Source organism: Protopterus annectens, chromosome 8.part1 (assembly GCF_019279795.1).
Source record: "Protopterus annectens isolate FY-2018-M chromosome 8.part1, PAN1.0, whole genome shotgun sequence".
Lineage (NCBI taxonomy): Eukaryota > Metazoa > Chordata > Ceratodontiformes > Protopteridae > Protopterus > Protopterus annectens.
In genome coordinates this window covers 277,194,204-277,211,877 of record NC_056742.1, presented here as the reverse complement: position 1 = coordinate 277,211,877, position 17,674 = coordinate 277,194,204, and the positions used below count along the sequence as shown (strand labels likewise).

At 39.8% G+C, this 17,674-nt stretch overlaps 1 protein-coding gene across 1 annotated transcript in view; it reads right to left on the bottom strand.

The window, feature by feature from the left end:
- The window catches only part of MCTP2 (multiple C2 and transmembrane domain containing 2), a 2,216,888-nt gene that overhangs the window by 1,317,836 nt on the left and 881,378 nt on the right, over positions 1-17,674 (bottom strand). Inside the window, exon 6 of the mRNA XM_044081878.1 lies at positions 4,283-4,394. Coding sequence (XP_043937813.1) covers positions 4,283-4,394 — 112 coding nt within the window. The remainder of the gene's footprint in view (positions 1-4,282; positions 4,395-17,674) is intronic.

Below are 17,674 nucleotides of genomic sequence, written 5' to 3'. Positions count from 1 at the left end.
ATCTATTTTTATGTGGTAGTACGCATCTTGGAGGTCTTTATAGCACATCCAATTGTCTTTCCCTAGAAAGGGGAGAATTGACTGCAGTGTCACCATCTGGAACTTGGTCTTTTTTACAGATTCATTTAATTTGCTGAGATCCAAGATGGGTCTCCAGTCCCCTGTTCTTTTTGGTACTAAAAAGAATCTTGAGGAAGTTCCGGATCCTATCTGGTCTGCAGGGACTCTTTGGATGACTCTTTTGTCCAGCAACTTTTGACTCTCTACAGTTGCTTGATCCCTTTGACTGGGTGGAATGTCTGGAATGTTTTTTGAGGTTGGGATGGGGAGGGAAAAGGGTATGGAGTAGTCTCTGGATATTATGCTTTATTCCCATCTGTCTCTTATAATTTCTCGCCAGGCTTTCAGGTGCAAAGACAAATGACCCCCGAGTGCCTCAAGAGATGGGCAGGTGGGTCTCCCTTCAGGAGCGCTGAAAGGGCCTATTGCAAAAGGAATCACGGTCGCCCTGGTTCTGCGGACCCCTCTGCCGCCAGGATGGTGTCTACCATTATTACCACCCCCTCTGCCCTTGGGGAAGGGTTCACCTCATCTGTCTGGAAAAACTCCCTGGGATTTTTTGAATCACACCCCCCCCCCGGACCCTTAGGATATGGTCTCAAAGGTACGGAAAAACACACTCCAATGGCAGAGAAAGTTTTACCTTCCTGCTCTCATCTGGTGAGTGTATCTTTGACTTTTAGTCCAAAGAGTGAGGAATGATCAAAAGGGGCATTTACAAAGATAGACTTAAAGGGTTCCGTGAAGTTACACAAGCGCATCCAAGAGTGTCTCCTCAGAGAAACTCCCAAACCCCCTGCTCTACTCACTCCATCTGCTGCATATGAAATGAGTCTCATGAAGGAGTTCCCTATGGAGGTTAAGGGGGATAGCTGAAAGGTCACTTTATCTGAGACCCCTGCAGCTAATGAACCTTGAACAGTATCTCGTAGCTCCTTCAGGAGATCTCTCTGTAGTCTTGTGAAGTTTGTCAAGTAATTCAGCAATCTGAGAACAAATGTCGCTGAAGAAAAGACGTGCTTCCCATATCTCTCCATCGCACGAGACTCTCTGTTAGGTGGATGGATAGATGAGGATGTTTCGGCCAGTTCCTTCTTGGTGGCTGCTGCCACCACCATAGCATCCACAGGAATGCCCTTAGATAGAAAATGTTTGTCATCTGGGGCTGTAACAAATTTGTTAGGCCTCAGAGGGACTGGTTCCACTGTGTCTGGAGACTTCCATGCCTTCCGACTAACTAGTTCCAAAAGTTCATCAAAACGCAGAGATACCCAGGAGGCTGAAGGGTGAGATCCGAAGGCTTTCAGGTACAATGACTCCTCCGCAGAAGGGTTGATAGAGTTCCAGCCACCTCTCTGCTTAAGGACCTGTAAGATATCTGCAAAGGAGATATCCTCAGAGGGCGACCATGGGGGCTCTTCCGATTCCTCGAGGTCACTGTCAGATGTAAGAGACTCATCCGGGGAGTCAATATGCTTCCTCTTGCAAAGCCTCTTCTGGGGGCTTTCTTCAGAAGGATATTCTGATGAGGTTTCAGAAGAGGGAAGTTCACCCGATAGGGTATCCTGAGGCCTAGGATCTCTGCTGGTCTGTGGTTGGGGTGATGCAGAGACAGAAGCCGGTGCCATAGGGGGAAGAATGTCAGAACCTTCATGTAGAGCTGTGTGGGAGGACAGCACACTCCTCATCATCTCAAAAGCCCCTCTCCCTTGATCCGAGGATCCCTTTGGCTCCGAAGAGGCAGAGGAAATCCCAGAACCAAAGGGACAGCTCCGAAGCTGATGTACACACCGTGCTCAACTGTGCCGAGGCACCGAGGGGTAAACTTGGACCTGACAAGTGTCGGACCAGAGTTCCCCCCCAGACCCGGCCAGAGAGCTTCAGCCCCTAGACATCCCAGATGGCACTTAGGACATCAGAGCAGAAGACTGTTCTGAAATCCCAACTGTGGGTCTTGGCACCGACGGTTCTATCATAATCGGTTCCAGACATTCCTGCTCTGACAATCCAGGTTTGCTCAGAGGAGGAAGCGTAGTGGATGAAAAATCTTTACTGGCTCCGGGTCTGAATGGGATGGAGCCGACAGAATTTTGGCCAGCGCCGGCAATTCCAGTAGCCTTCACACCACCCTATCCATGTCATCATCCAATAAGGTTTTGGAGGACCAAGATGAAGGGGTCTGTGAGGTACTTCTTTGTAGTATGGGTGATCTCAATGTCGAAGAGACCGGTGGCAATTCAGGAGACTGACTCCAAAAATGTTTTTCCATCGGTTCCAAAAACTTAGGAGCCAAGGATGAAGACTTATTGGACCCATGTTCCTTCAGATCTGAGTGAGTCAATTTGGACACTGACTTTTTTGGCAGGCTTCGAATGGCCTGAGGATGAAGAAGAAGAAGACCTTTTGTTAGATTTGTCAGATTTACAAGGTGGAGATTTGCAGGAAGTTGTCTGACTTTCCAAAGCATCTGAGAAAGGCACTTTTAGAAGCCCCCTAACAATCAATTTGTTCTTTCTCTCAAGTAAAACTCTGGAGCTGAAGGAGTGACAGATACTACAAGATTCCTGAAGATGCATGGCACTGACACAATAAACACAAATTGTGTGCCTATCAGTCAAAGCCATCTTCTGAGAACATTTTTGACACTTCTTAAAACCAGATAGTTTAACTTTCTTCTGTTCCTTGGACATTATTGTAATTATATGTACTAAACAGCACAGCAATAAGGAAGCCTAAACGTTAAAGTTCACACTCACTAAGAAAGCTAGCTACAGCACACCAAGAACATGAAAAAACTCTATGTATATAAGTCTAAGCACAGCACACAATAACAATAGAAAAATAGAAAGCACACTCAAGAGAAAAAAAGCACAAGGGGGGGAGATTCGACTGCCCTGCAACTTAAAACGGGCTGGAGTTCCTCTACAGATATAGCCAGTATAAGACACACAGGGAAGGGGGTAGCCCTCTAACTTAAACGGGTGCTGGGCCCTCTAACTTAAATGGACCAACAGCTAAGGGAACAACACACACAAATATCAACAGCAAGCAGAAATACAAGTCACCCTTGATGGATAAACACTTAAACAAATGACAAATGGTATAGGGAGAAGGCCTAACAAGAAATGACGGCCAAAAAGGATTCTAAACCGCAACCAAGCAGTAAATAATAGAAATAGTTACCAATTAGATTAAGCTATTCACTAATTATATATATATATATATATATATATATATATATATATATATATATATATATAGATATATAGATATATACACAAATACACACACTACTGGAATAATTCTAAAAATGAGAAATATTCGAAGAAAAAAATATAGACTTAGCCACAGCCAAAATGGTGACCTCCAACTTGCTTCGCAGCAAATGAGATCTGAGGTAGCACACCAGTGCATTATGGGATAGGATGTTCAGCCACGAGCCAAGTGGAAGATCTGAGCTTTAGAATGCAGCTGAGTCAGAACCAAGGATCGGTTCCGAGCCCAACTAGTAGGAAAGAAGGCAAGACAGGACAACATAAAATCATATATTATGACTTACTGTTACTCTAACTCCCTATAAAGATCTAGGCAGTCAAGAAAATGGTTACATCATTAATAAAGCCATTCATTAAAATCAGTTAGAGAAATCACGAAGTTTAACATGGTGAAGTTACTTTTAAGTTTTAGGCCAATGCAGCAAGTAAGGCTTGAATGACAAGGATGAATAATGACAGGGTAATAATCCAACTACAGCAGACTGAAGGGGGAAATGAAACTGTTTCTGTTACCATCTATAATCCATTAACCTATATTCTGCAGTCCCAAGTGGCACATTTCAGAATAACTTCATTTACCAACTTTTCCTAGGGATGCTGCTCTGGTATAACAGCACCACTGCCATTTGATCAGACAGAAACTTTACATCTAATTCATTGTTTGATTAGATCATGCAGGGTTATGAAACAGGCAACACAATACTAATGTTCTAAACAAGCTTGAGTCACATCTCTACCTATGTATTATTTGCATACATGTTAATGTAGAAGAAATCAGGACAAGGAAGCAAAACTGTTTTTAAAAAAGAACTGTATATTCTCCAAACCAAAATAAAAGATTTCCATTTGAAATAACTACCTGCTTATATTGCTGTACATAGCTGTTAAGTCTCTTCTCTAATGCAACCCTCACCCATAGTGAAGAGTATAGTAAAAGGCACACTTACACGTCTCTTGATACTGCCTTGCTTGATCGACAGTGTAACATTCAGTAATATTACTCCCATGTCTTCTTCCAAACTATTAGGGTCATCTAGTTTCAGACTCTTTTCTGCTGTCCTGTAGATAAATAATCAAAAATTGCAAGTGACAGTTAGTTTGGATCCTCTAAACCAGTCTGTAAGCTTAAAACATGTTTTCAGTCTCAATGTAAAATTAAGAAGGAAAAACTGCAGCTATAGCTGCTTTTGCCCTAAAAATAATGGATGCAGAACAAAACATAAAACACACACACATACACAACTGACCACAAGTCAACAGGCACCCTAGGTGAAGGGCTCCATGGTGCATTCCCCCTCCTTCCGGCTATCCAATGTTCCCCCACATACATCACCTGGTTCCAACAGCACCCCCTCTCCCCATTCCAGCTTACTCACATTATCTAGATTAATTCTTTCTTCCTTTTTCTCACAATTTGTCTCACTCTTCATTTTTTTGCTGAAGTTATTCATTCATTCATTCATTCATTCATTCATTCATTCATTCATTCAACATGCTCTGTCTTGGCAAGACTGCACTCTGATAGCTGTAGAGGAAACACCTGCATTAAGCTGGTGGTCTGGGGGCTACTAGACACCCAAAAGCATGAGATTATAGATGCTCTGAAGTGCTTGTTTTCAACCTTTGGATCCAATGATAGCATGAACAAAAATCATGAGTAAGGAAATAAAACTCAGTTTCACTCTTTTATTTCAGGAAGAAATAAGTTGTATCCATTGCTTAATGCTCAAAACTGACCAAACATCAGTTCACAATAAACTTAGAAAACAAATGCTTGTGAGGGTATATAAATCATTCACCTGCCTCCTTACACTCCCTCCCTCCAAAGACAGGTAGTTACTTTCTGTATATACGTCTCTGGTGTTAAATTGGGATGACAATTAAGGAACAAATGTCCACAGTCATATATTTCAGGTTGCTGCTATCATATGTATATACAACATGTCTCCTTACTCCCTACCCCCAAAAGACAGCCACCTTCTATGTACCCTTCTGATGTCAGACTGGGATAAAACCATAAAAAAAAAAAAAAAAAAAAACAGAACATAACAAATTTTCTGTCATTCATATAAACAGCATGCTTCTCTACTCTCCTCCCAAAGATAGTCCTCTGTATATGCATCAGATGGTTGACTGAGGAAAATTAAAAAAAATGATTACAATAATGTTTATAGCTTGTACAGTGTTCCTATGCATACTATAGTGACCTTCTGTTCACAGCTCTGATGTTGGTGAAGAAAGTTAAAGAAACAGTGACCACACTGTCCCAGCCCAACACAAGATTTAGTGACCTCTGAGGTTTGTGAGGAATGTTAAAGAAATAATGACGTCAACAACAGCCATCCCCGCACACAAGGTATGGCAACATTCTGGGTACATCTGTAAGCAGAGCTGGTTTTAGAGTAGGTGGGGCTCAGGACAGAGGCAATTGCTAATCCCAAATCAAAATCTACTTATACAGCCTTTGTGTGTGGGGGCCATCAAACCCCAGAAGTTCAGAAGGTTTTGGTGTTCTATGATGCATTTTATCCCTTTTACTTTATTTATTTATTTTTGAAAGCTGACTTTGAGCAAGTGAAAAATGAGTCAATTACTTTCATCCAGGCAACCCACACCAAACAGTTACAGTCTTCTATATATAATTCATATGTCTAATTGGGATGAAAGAGGATGGCTGTATAATGCATTTCACCTTGATTTCAGACAGTTGCCACACATTAAAATACTGCACATTGTTTTACATAAATCATATTACTCCTGCAAAGTCAGAATAATAAGAAAACAGCAACACACAGCTAGTCATTCTCCTCCACAGTCAGTCCCAGAAGTTATACTTACTCTGTCTGTTCACATCAGATGTCTAATTAAGTAGTCCACCTTACTTCTCACAAGTGCACAACAGTCCAGCAAAGCCAGCTATTGACTATTTAAGCTGAGCAAATGATGAAATGGTCAGCTACTTCCATCTAGGCAACCCAAGCCACACCCAGCAGTTATAGCTACAGAGACTGATAGCTACGAAATATTATTTTATCTCCATACAAACAAGTGCCACACAATAAAGCATTCCGAGTTGCTCCACATAAATCACAAAGCCAGAAATGTTGCCAAAATATCTGGCTGATCATTGCCAACATCATTGTTAAAATAATAAAATAGCACTTATCCCACAGCTTCTGCATTCAACCTAATCTCGGTCACCTGTCCAAAATTCTGCAGAATGTCTATGATTTTGTCTTGTATTTTTGAGCCCTGTTCCTCATAACATTTTTGATTTTCTGGTAAACCGATGAACATTACAGTCATAAAATAAAATCAGGCATTACAAGTACAGAGGCAGCACATTTTTACCACAAAAAGTTCCAAAAACGGCCCTGGCTAAAAATATTCTGTGTAATGAGATGACTTGTTGGCTTTCTGTAGAATGTTTGGGATCAATGGTAATGGAGGTAAGCATAAAGGAGACCCAGGGGCCAATTGTGGACTAGATCATCCCTCAGTGACAGTGGTAGAGGGAAGAGCTCGAGACTAGGATCCTAAGTCTTGGAAAGTGGCCAAGTCGGATCTGATAACAGACCCGAGACCCATTAGTGAGGAGGAATGAAAAGGACAACATCAGATCACTAGTTAGATAATAGCACAAGAATGATAACAGTTAAAAGAATACACTCCACGCACATGACAGATGATGGCTGCAACACAAACATATATCTTGGCTAGGCCTAGCAAACATCCTTGTCTCATGTGCTGCATGCTGTGACACTTGTCATCTGGTGAGTGTCAGCATAAGTGAAAAATTATATAATGTCTTCTGTTGGTTTCTTGCTGTTACTTGCATTTACATGCATGCATACCACAGTTCATTTAACTATTTATTGTAATCAACTAATCTTATTACTGTATTGTACTACAATAAATACACGAAGACAACTGTTTCAGTTAATATGCTTTACTTTCACATTTTCTTTTCAGATCTACAAGCATGCAACACAGATGCTGTCAGCTCTCTATGGCAAATACCCAAAGCTTGTTTACGGTATACTCATATTTATACCAAAAAGTCTGATATTTTTTTCAGTCTGATGTATAACAGTTCTTTCTTAGTATAATAGTTTTTCTTTGTTCTTCTAATTTATGACTTGTCCTTGATTTAAGTTAGGTGGTCCAAGGAAACTCAGTCTTGCATTATCTGAAATGTGGTGTTCCAGCACTGTCTGAAACTTGCTGTTAAATCTCTTTACTTTGCTGATGTCCTTCCAGCTGCCATATGCACAGTTATTTTTACAGACTTTGTTTCTCAATAACATACTCCTTTACATGGATGCCAAAATCTAACTAAGCAATATATGCTTGCCAGCACACTTACTATTTTTCTGCATTTTATACTATTTTTAAATTAACCCTGTATATTTCATATCATACTTGCAGCTTTTTATTCAAGCGAATAATCATGTTAGCAGCAGTATGAAAAGACAGTCTATAGAAAAATTCTTTCAATAAGAGCAGAATAGAATGCCTTTCCCACCTGTTCCAGGATGGAAAAGTATTCACTGACTGCTCACTCTCATTCTTCCCAGTCAGGTCCTCCAGTGCCCATGTTGGCTGGGTACCAGTTAAGGCTTTATTCCTTTGCTCCACAGAGGCAGCAAAAACCTATTTCCAAATTTTGTAACAAAACAGTCCACAATATATTTCAGCCTGCAGTGCTAACGAGTCTGCTTAACAAAACAAGTCAAGGACATCAGAAAATAAGCTTGATAAAGAAATGGAAAGATACCACAACCTCTTCTCAATCCTGAGAGACAACAATGTAAGTGTATCAGTGTTTGGGAATCTTCTAGTGGAAGCAGAATGACAAATTCACAATATCGATAAATAAGAAAAATGAAATATGCATTAGGCTGTACAGTGTTACAGTATCATTACAACAGGGATATCCTTACAGGACAGCAGCAGAAATGAAAGAGTAAGAGGATCTTATTAGGACTTACTGTAGCGGATACCACTTGACTATTAAAAATGTAAGGGATCTTATGCAGAGTTAAGGGTTAAAGCTTTTCCTGCAAAACTAATGCAAGGTAAGGACTCTTAGGCATGATTAAGGAGAGAACCACCAGCAAGATTAACAGAGTCAAACTGGCCCTTGCCAACAATATGAGACCTGACAGGCCCCAGCTCAATTAATAGAGGCAGGATAAGGTAAAAGAACCCAAATTGATGCAGGTAGGTTCCAAACATAGTTAAGAAAGCTTCAAGGTTCCAAGGAGGCAAAACCAGTCAGAGGGATCTATACCATGATTAAAAGAATCACAAAATGCCCGGAAGTAATTAAAGCGCCTACAGAATGCTCACAGGGCTAAAGCTCTGGATACCCAGTTGCAGAATCACTGACATTACAAGCCTCTGATTTTGACAGACACCTCAAAGTGACTTTGACTCATGCATTATTTATTGTCCAGTATAACTAGTAGCTTTCTATTTAACTACTTCACTCTGTCAGCACTGCTGCTAAAAAAGGGTACAATGCCTCACTATAGATAGCTGACTCAGAGACAACAAGACCCATGTCATATTGTGTTTGCGTGTATTTATTTACTTATTCTCTTTCTTGAGCAGGACAGTGTGACTTGGGATGAAAACCTTCAGAAACTGTAAATCAGTGCTGAGTTAACACATTATGCACATTATTAATAACAATTAGATCGTGTTTTAGGACATCGGGTAGACAAGTCGCAACAATACTAGAACTAGTAGAAAAACAAATTCTCTTGGTTTCCAATGAAATGACATTTTATTCCACAATCTAACCTTCAGATTGTAGTGATGGAGTATTTGGCTTACTAAGGAAGTAACACTGCTGAATTTGAAAAAGATGTGAAAAGACTACCTATGCAATTGTGCTGTTACATATGCAGCTCCAGGTGCTAACTTAGTACTGTGTGAGGGTTACCTGAAAATTGAGGATCTGACATCTGCTCTTACAGTGAATACTAGGGTGCTGCAGGTTATGGAAAACATAGCAAGGAAATGCAATTCACTGTGATAGTCACAAAGGGTCAAAAATTCTGCCAAAATGCACTTGTCTTGTCCAGCAACACCATCCAAGTATTATAGAGCAGTGAGGCACTCTCATCCACAGTCATGCAAACAGGATTCCGAACATTATGACTGACATGACAATCAAGAGGTACAAAATTGTCCATACTTGTTTTGATAACTGTGTACATTCTCAAACTGACAAAGACATGGGTTGCTGGACCCTTTCTTTATGCAAGAATAAATGACATTAAAGACTGAAATGCAACCCTGACAAAGGAAATCTGGTGTTCTGAGACAAGTAAAGACATATTCCAATTTATGTTGAGACCCATGGCCTGCATGTCAGCAAATACAATGGATACTGTGAGTCTTTTAATGGGATCACCACCAGAAGCCAGCCAGCTAAAGGGAATACAAGAACTTCTTCCCCCTGCATGGCCTCTGCCATCACTGTCAGTACCATAATAAGCACTGTCGGTGCAGAAGAAAGAACAGTACAGTTTTGTAAGTAAATTTACTGTAACAGCAGATGCTTGAACAATCACTGCTTCAGTAGCCTTAGCTATATGGGTTATATTCTGCCAATGGATAAAGCAGTGAGCCAGCTTCCAAAGCTTCAAGGCACCTTCCATGCATCCAAACAGTCAGTCAGCTCGAGCTAAGCCAGATCTTTCATGCCAACAGAAAGAAGGAGCCCTGAAAGTTCAATGCTAGGAACACACACAAAAAAAAAAATTACACCCTGCAGAAAAACGGAAATAACACACCATAAACATGGAAGATGGCAGGAAGGAGCAGCTGCTGCAGCAGTGATCATTCAAACATCATGGTTATGGCAAGTTTACTAACACAACTGCACTATGCTCATCATTATTGATCATTGTTGCAATAGCCTTAGCTATATGGGTAGATTGACATAGCTTACTTCATTTGGGAAGTGGAAGGAGAATAGTCTAGGAATCCCAGGAGAATGGATCTAGCAATACCTAATCTAGACCTAGAGAAGGAATCAAGCTTAAAATGATTTGTAAAAGTATGTACAGGTAACCAAGTTGTTGGTTCTAGAATACTTCTAGAATCCAACCTTTTCCAAACAGCCACAGATAAAGCCAAGGCCCTTGTAGAGTGAGCCTTGACTCTGTCTGGAATAGTTTTGCTCTGGTGAGTGTAACAAAAGGTAATAGGCCTTAGACAACCATTTGGAAATAATCTGCTTTGACACAGGTTGTCTCTTCTTACTTTCACAAGAAGTGAACAACTAATCCGAAGATATGAAAAATTTAGTTCTGTCAAAATAGTACCTGAATTGTCTGTGGACATTCAAGGTATAGAGTATCCATTCTCCCTTGTTTTTAGGTTCAGGGAAAAAAAGCAGGGAGATGGATAGTTTGGCTTAAAGTAAACTTGGATACCCCTTTAGGAATAAAAGAAGGATTGATTCTTAAATACCAGTCCCTGTGGAAAATGAGATATGGTTAACTCACCATAAGAGCTTGCAACTGAGATAACCTTCTTGCAGAGTTCAGAGCAATCAGCAAAACTCTTTTCCATGTTAAGAACCTCAAATCAGCCAAGTTAGCTGGTTTAAAATGTAGCAAAAAGTTAAGTTTTTCTAATACAAAATTAAGATCCCAAGGAGGGACCTCTAGTTTTCTAGAAGACCTCTTATACAAATCCCCTTACAAAAATGTTTTGACATGACAATGCATTAAAAGAGGATCCATGGACAGATATACTGAAATTGTCAATAAATGAACCGTTAAGGAGGTATAAAACAGGACACAGGATAATAACTCACACAAATATTGTAAAACCAGAGAACAACTAGCCTTGAACTGGGACTGGTTATTTTGTGACTACAACAAGAAAACTTTTTCAATTTACTAATATATGATTTTCTAGTAGCAGGCTTTCCTGCCTCCATTAGTGCCTGCTGCATGTTCTCAGTAAACAGGTGCACAAAAGGAATTAAGACCCTATTATCCAGGCAGTCAAATCAAGTTGACTTGATGTCTGGGTATATCAAACACCCCTGTTACTGTGTGAGTAGATCCAGTCTGTAAGGAAGCTTGTGGTAACTGTCCCTAGCCACTTCCAAAATAAAGGAGAAAGACTGCTGCCTGGGCCAGAAGGGAGTCACCACAATGATCTTGGGGTATTCCTTCTGAATCTTCAAAAGTACCCTGGTTATCAAATGCAAGGGTGGAAAAGCATGCAGAACATTCCTGCCCAAGAAAACAGAAAGGCATCTATCTGTACTCCAGACTTTCTTTCATGGAGGTCTGGAGCAGAATCTTGCTGGCTGATTGTTCAGAGAGAAGGCAAACAGGCCTACTTGAGGAACTTCCCACAGATGCATCAAATCTTGGAAGAGCTCTGATCTAGTTTCCATTTATGAAGGTCAGCCCTTGTCCTGCTCAGTTTGTCTGCCACATAATTTTGCTATGACAGAATGTAGGATACCTGTAGAGTGACATTGTGAAGCTACATCCCTTGCTAACATGATTAGACTGCAAAGGGATACAACCTGGTTTGCCCTTGCTTACTGGCGTACCACATGACTATGACATTGTCTATAACAACTTGAAGAGGTCCCAGGGACCAAAGATGATTAAGAGAGTTGAGTGATTTGATCAAGGTAAGCATCTCTTATCTAAATTTATGTGCTTGTATCTATCCTTGGTGCCCCAAACATCTCGTGCTTTATTCCCTTCTGAAACTGCTCCCCAAGCAAGGTCTGAGGCATCTGTGGTGACTGACTGTTTTTGAGCAAGGAAAGTGAAGTGATGAATTGGATTTAAGGATATTTGCTGCCACCGCCAAGTGATTTCCCTACTGACAAACACCAGTACTGGGATTTAAAAAGACAAAGGATGTTGGTGCTGGGACTAAAGAGACTCCATATACCACTGTATCTTGCTCACATGGAAATTTGCCATGGTATCATGAGAACCACAGATAACATAAGACCCAAAATCCTGACGTATTCCCTTACAGTGGCCGAATTCTGAGTGAAAAACCTTAGACATAGGTCTAGATATAGATTTTTTTCGTGTGGAAGAAAAGCTCTTTGAACTGAGGTGTCTAGTTGAAGGCCCAGGAACACAATCCTGTGTAAAGGAGTCAAAAAAGACTGTTGAATGATTTCTTGGAATCCCACCTTGTTCAGCAGATCTCCCACCTAAGTGAGGGATTCCTGACATTTTGAAAAAGACTGCAGAGATATGTGAGTCACCAAATTACGAAAAAAAGTGAATATCCTGTAGTCTGCAATGAGCTATAACTGGAGCTAGACACTTTGTGAACAGTATTGGTGCAGGGGAACCGACAATGTGATCCAGACACACAACCCCTTAAGAAATGCCCAAAATCTGTCTGAATAGAGAGATGTGATGATATGAATATTTTAAACCTAGTGTTACCAGGAAACTTGAATGAAGAAGCAGAGGTAGCAGGATGTAAAGTGATACCATTTTAATCCTGGACATTATCGCAAACAGGTTTAGGAAAAAAATATTCAGAATAGGTCTCCAAGCATTTGCTTTCTTTCTTTAGCATAAAAATATCCCTGAATAAAAATCTTTTCCCAGCTGGAAAGCAGAAACTGATTTTCTCACTCCCTGGGACAGCATGTTATGGACAGATGGGAATAAAAAAGTCTGGTCTGGTGGATGAGTGATTACCCGCTGGAATGCAGGAATTTCTTTATACTGCCATCTGTAACCCTGATGAATAATCTTCAGAACCTATTTGTCTGAAACTATCTGTTTCCAAATAGAAAAGTGGACATTCAGACTTTCTGGTAGGGAAACGTGGGCACAAGATCCCTTAAAAAGTCATTCTGACTTTTTGGACTGTCCTTGGTTTTGGGAGGTTCCAGAACTCTTCTTGGGATCCCAATGCTGTTTTCTTATTAAATATCTGTCTGCCTGCATTTTGTTGAGATGGTTTATTTTTTTTTTTTGGGGGGGGGTTGCTAAAAAATGGATGAAGGGTTAGAGAATCCCTTAGAAAAATTTGGAAAAGGAGGGTTGAAAAATAGAGACTTGATCACCTCTGCAGCAGTAGGGCCAAAAACAAAATCTCAGTCCAATGGAGAATTTATTTAAAATCTCATTTTTATAACATAGGAGGTTCTGAGAACACAGCCAGGCAAAGTTCCTCAAAACAGTGCCAGCGGCAATAGCCCTGGAAGACGTAACAACATACACAGCACACATGTGCACATAAACACATGCACACACACATACACAGTAAACAATCAACAGTGCCTTGTGCAATAGAAGAAACTGAATTATTTAAAGCAGATTTTTTTTTCTCATAAGAAGAAATTTTAGGTGACATTCTTCACATTTTCACAATTAGTCAGAACAAACTTTAACATATGAGCCTTTCAATTCAAAATTCTTAAAATCAAAATTACACAGGTATAACAATTTTCCCCATATCTATCAAAAGTCTTCCCGTCGTTATCTGAAGGAGTTGAGTGAAATTAACTAAATGTTCAGAAGCAGTAGGATTGGCTAAAGCTATAGCTGTTGACTCAAGTTTGGTACGACTGTATAAAAACATAAAACGACTGAGGAACTTCATACGTACTATCTGCCTTTTTAGGGGTAGCTGGTTGACTATCAAGAAAACTGCAGGCAGTAATACACACCTGCCAAAGCTGACAGAACTAGAGAACTGGAGAAACAGGTGAAGATTCTTGGAAATTCCTTCTGTAACAGCTCATAGTATTTTCTGGGGGACTGAGAAAGCTCAGTGTTCTCCCAACAAAAACACTGTTACATCTTGAAAATAGTTTCACAGAAACAGAAATCCCACAAGCAGAATCAGAATTGAGCTCTCCTCTGAGACTCGATCAGAAACCTGAGGGAAAATTCAGTATATGCCCCTTCATCTTCCTGTTCAGATGCAAAATGTTGACTCTCTTCAGGAAAATAAGTATCCCTTTTTCTTTTACCAGAAACTACTTTACAGAAAGGATGAATAGCCCGAATTAAACCATGAGCCAGACCCAGTAAACTTCTCCAGTCCAAAGAAATTTGAGAGGGAGCAGATACATTGTTTAGTTTTCTCTTTCTTTTTTTGACAGGAAAAATGGGGACAACAGTGTTATTAAAAGAAACAGTAGCTTCCCCAAAGATGAGCATAACTTTCTGACAAAACAGGGAAGCCTCTTTGTTCCTTCTTCCAGGACTAACAAGAGTGTCTCTCCTTTTCCTCCTAAGGGGACCCCAATAGCTACATAGGATATGATTAACATAGTGGCTGTAGGTGCTACACACCAGTGGGATCAAGCATAAAAGATGAGGGGTCTGAGGTACAACTAATTGTCACAGTAGAGTCACCCACCTGTGGCAGAGGCAGAAATTGCTAGCCTGATGTGCTGGCAAAGGCTGTTTGCTTAAATTTTTCTTTTTGTGGCTGGAAGGAGGCCCAACTATGGGATTGACAGTTTGTTCCATGGTGAAACTGAAAATGGTGCCCACTTCCCTGGGAAAACAAGCAGCAAAAGCCGGTAAAAATATTGCCTTTAAAAGTCACTTTTTCACATAAAAGTGCAGCAAAAAGCACTTTACAACACTTTGCCAGTCCCAAAAAGTAAAAGGAACACAATTTCAACAGAGAAAAAAATAGTTTTAAATACTATAAACACATTTATAACTGACAGGAAAAAAGAGCTCCATTGTTTAAAAGTACAATAGTCTTGTAACATTTTTTAAAAGACAAACTCCTAGCTTTAACAAACTCGAGCCTAAAACACCTTTTTTGTATAACTCAAGTTCACACCCATACAGACTTATGGCGTCCAGAACATTTTGTTTTGGTCTGGCTTCTTAAACTAAGTGACATATCAGCTAATAATAGGCAGCATTAGAAATGACAAGGAATTATGCATCTGGAGTATTTCTCCCAAGGCCTACGCTGAAAATTGGCTTTGTTCCAAGTCGGACTTTTTCGGTAAACAAATGTTAAATAAATAAATAATTAATTAACAAAGTGATACTAAGACTGCTATTCTAAGATGCCCTGCAGTGGAGAAATCAATCTTTGTTTGCCACATATTATTCATATTTTCAATTTTATGTTCATATTTTCATAAGTGAGAGACCTACAAGTCATTGAGGTATATGATGTGAAACATCATTCGCAATGCTGGTTTATAACCTGGAAATATTGGTAGTTGTTTACCAGTAATTAAGAAAATAAGCAATATTTCTATATGTACTTCATACTTACAGAATGACTTAAAACTGTTGCATGACATTAAGTGAAACCTTAGATGTTGCTGAAGAAAACTCTCTTGGATATTTGCACTATAAGTTGCACATCTTGAAAGAGATGCAATTTTACTTGTTTTGCTTATTATCCAATTAAGCATATTTTTTTCATATTTCTGTAAACAGTAACATAGCTAGGGCAGGGTGAGAGGGGCAACAGCCCCAGGTACAAAGTGATAAAGGGTGCAATCAGCCAAATCAGATCACTCTTTAATGCAATACTGGCTTTTAAAAGCCAGTATTGCATTTGTGGTCAAACTTGAGTGCTGCAGTGCTCAGTTGTGTGGTTTAAACTGTAGCAACTGTTTGCCACATTGCAGCAAACAGTTTTCTACAGTTTCAAAGTAAAAAAATATATATTTTTTTTTAAACTAAAATATGAGCACGGTAGTGCTCTGTGCAGGCAAGGCATAAACTGTAGCAAACAGTTTTCTACAATTTAAAAGAAGAAATGCTTTTTTATAAATGTTAATAAAATATGTTAAAGGAAGGTTGGAGGCAGAGCACAGAAATGAGTCCTGAATGGGCTGTGCTGGTTGTCAGGCAGCATCTGAAACCTTATGCACTAGAACTGCTGATTTAAGTTGTTGCAGATGTGAATGAATGAATTAGTGAAGCCCTCTAATCACCTAATCCTCTTTAGAACAAGGAAAAAGCAGAACCCCCTGCTTCTGACTGTAACAGGAAGAGGACCGATGTCCCCTTATAAGGAACAGAATTGGGGCCTGCTCCATCCTTCAATCAGTTAATCCCATAGTGTTATTGTTTTTGAGGAAGAACCGTAAAGCACTAATGCACAACTATCTCAAACCACATCTAGAACCTACCAGTTCCAGGTTGCACTTCTCCAGACTTGGGCAAACTGAAAGCACAGATGTGCTTAAGGTACTCTTCCAAACAACAGACCTTTGAGGAGTTCAGTGTAACAATCAAATCATTACATTTTACTTTACCCATTTTCCTGTGTCCATATTCCTGGCCAAAATTTCTTCAAAGTAGTGGCTTACTCCCTATAAGGAACCAGGGCCAGTCTCTCTTCCTGCTTACACAGACATACATGATATGAGATACTGATAAGTACCCCATGATGTTTTACATTCTTTTCAGTTACTACAGCTTACATTGCCCATACAGGTGTTTGCTGTAAAGAGACAGCTATGCTAAGATACTGAATTCCTAAATTAATGTCACTAATTAAAATGACATATTGAAGTGTACATGTGTAACCGTAACAATAAGTAATACATGTATGGTCTTTATAATCAGAAAAAGAAAGAAAAACATGTTAAGCACACACACACCCCACACACACACACAGACACACACACACACACACACACACACACACATACACACACTCACCAAAATACACAGTAACATCATGCCACAAGCACTGTAAAAATAATGCAATCATTTGTGTATGACCTTTATAAAGTATTAGAATGCAAATATAGATACTGGTAATAAAGTATCTTTGCAATGGAGTGAAACCAACAGTATTGCTCATTGTCCAAAGAAAGCAAAATTAATGCCCACAACTACATAGATGGTATTAGTGTGCAGACAAATATCTATCTAAAAATCTAAGACGTATGACTTACAAATGTGGTAAAGCCACAAAAATGCCACTGAGAGATTCAATAGCTATCCAATGAACAATTATTAGAAATTATGTAATCATATCTTTTCAGCAATATGAATCCTATTGGGAGATGGAGGCAGAAAAGCTTTACTGTTACAATGACCACCCTCAAAAAGCCTACTGTTATGCTAAACACCTTAAACACCACTTTAGTATCATAAAGTCACTCTAAAAAGATATCATTACATCTGGGAAGAAGTAGATGGGGTATTTCTATTGCAACCATACTTCCTGTGCACACACTCAGCTAGGCAAGAGAAAGGAGCATGCAGAAGACACTGTCAGCAAGCAACCCTGCTCTCCCTTTCCCATATTATAGGAAATGGATTCCTGGCCTCTATCAAGTATATTGTGACATTACTGTGTCCCAG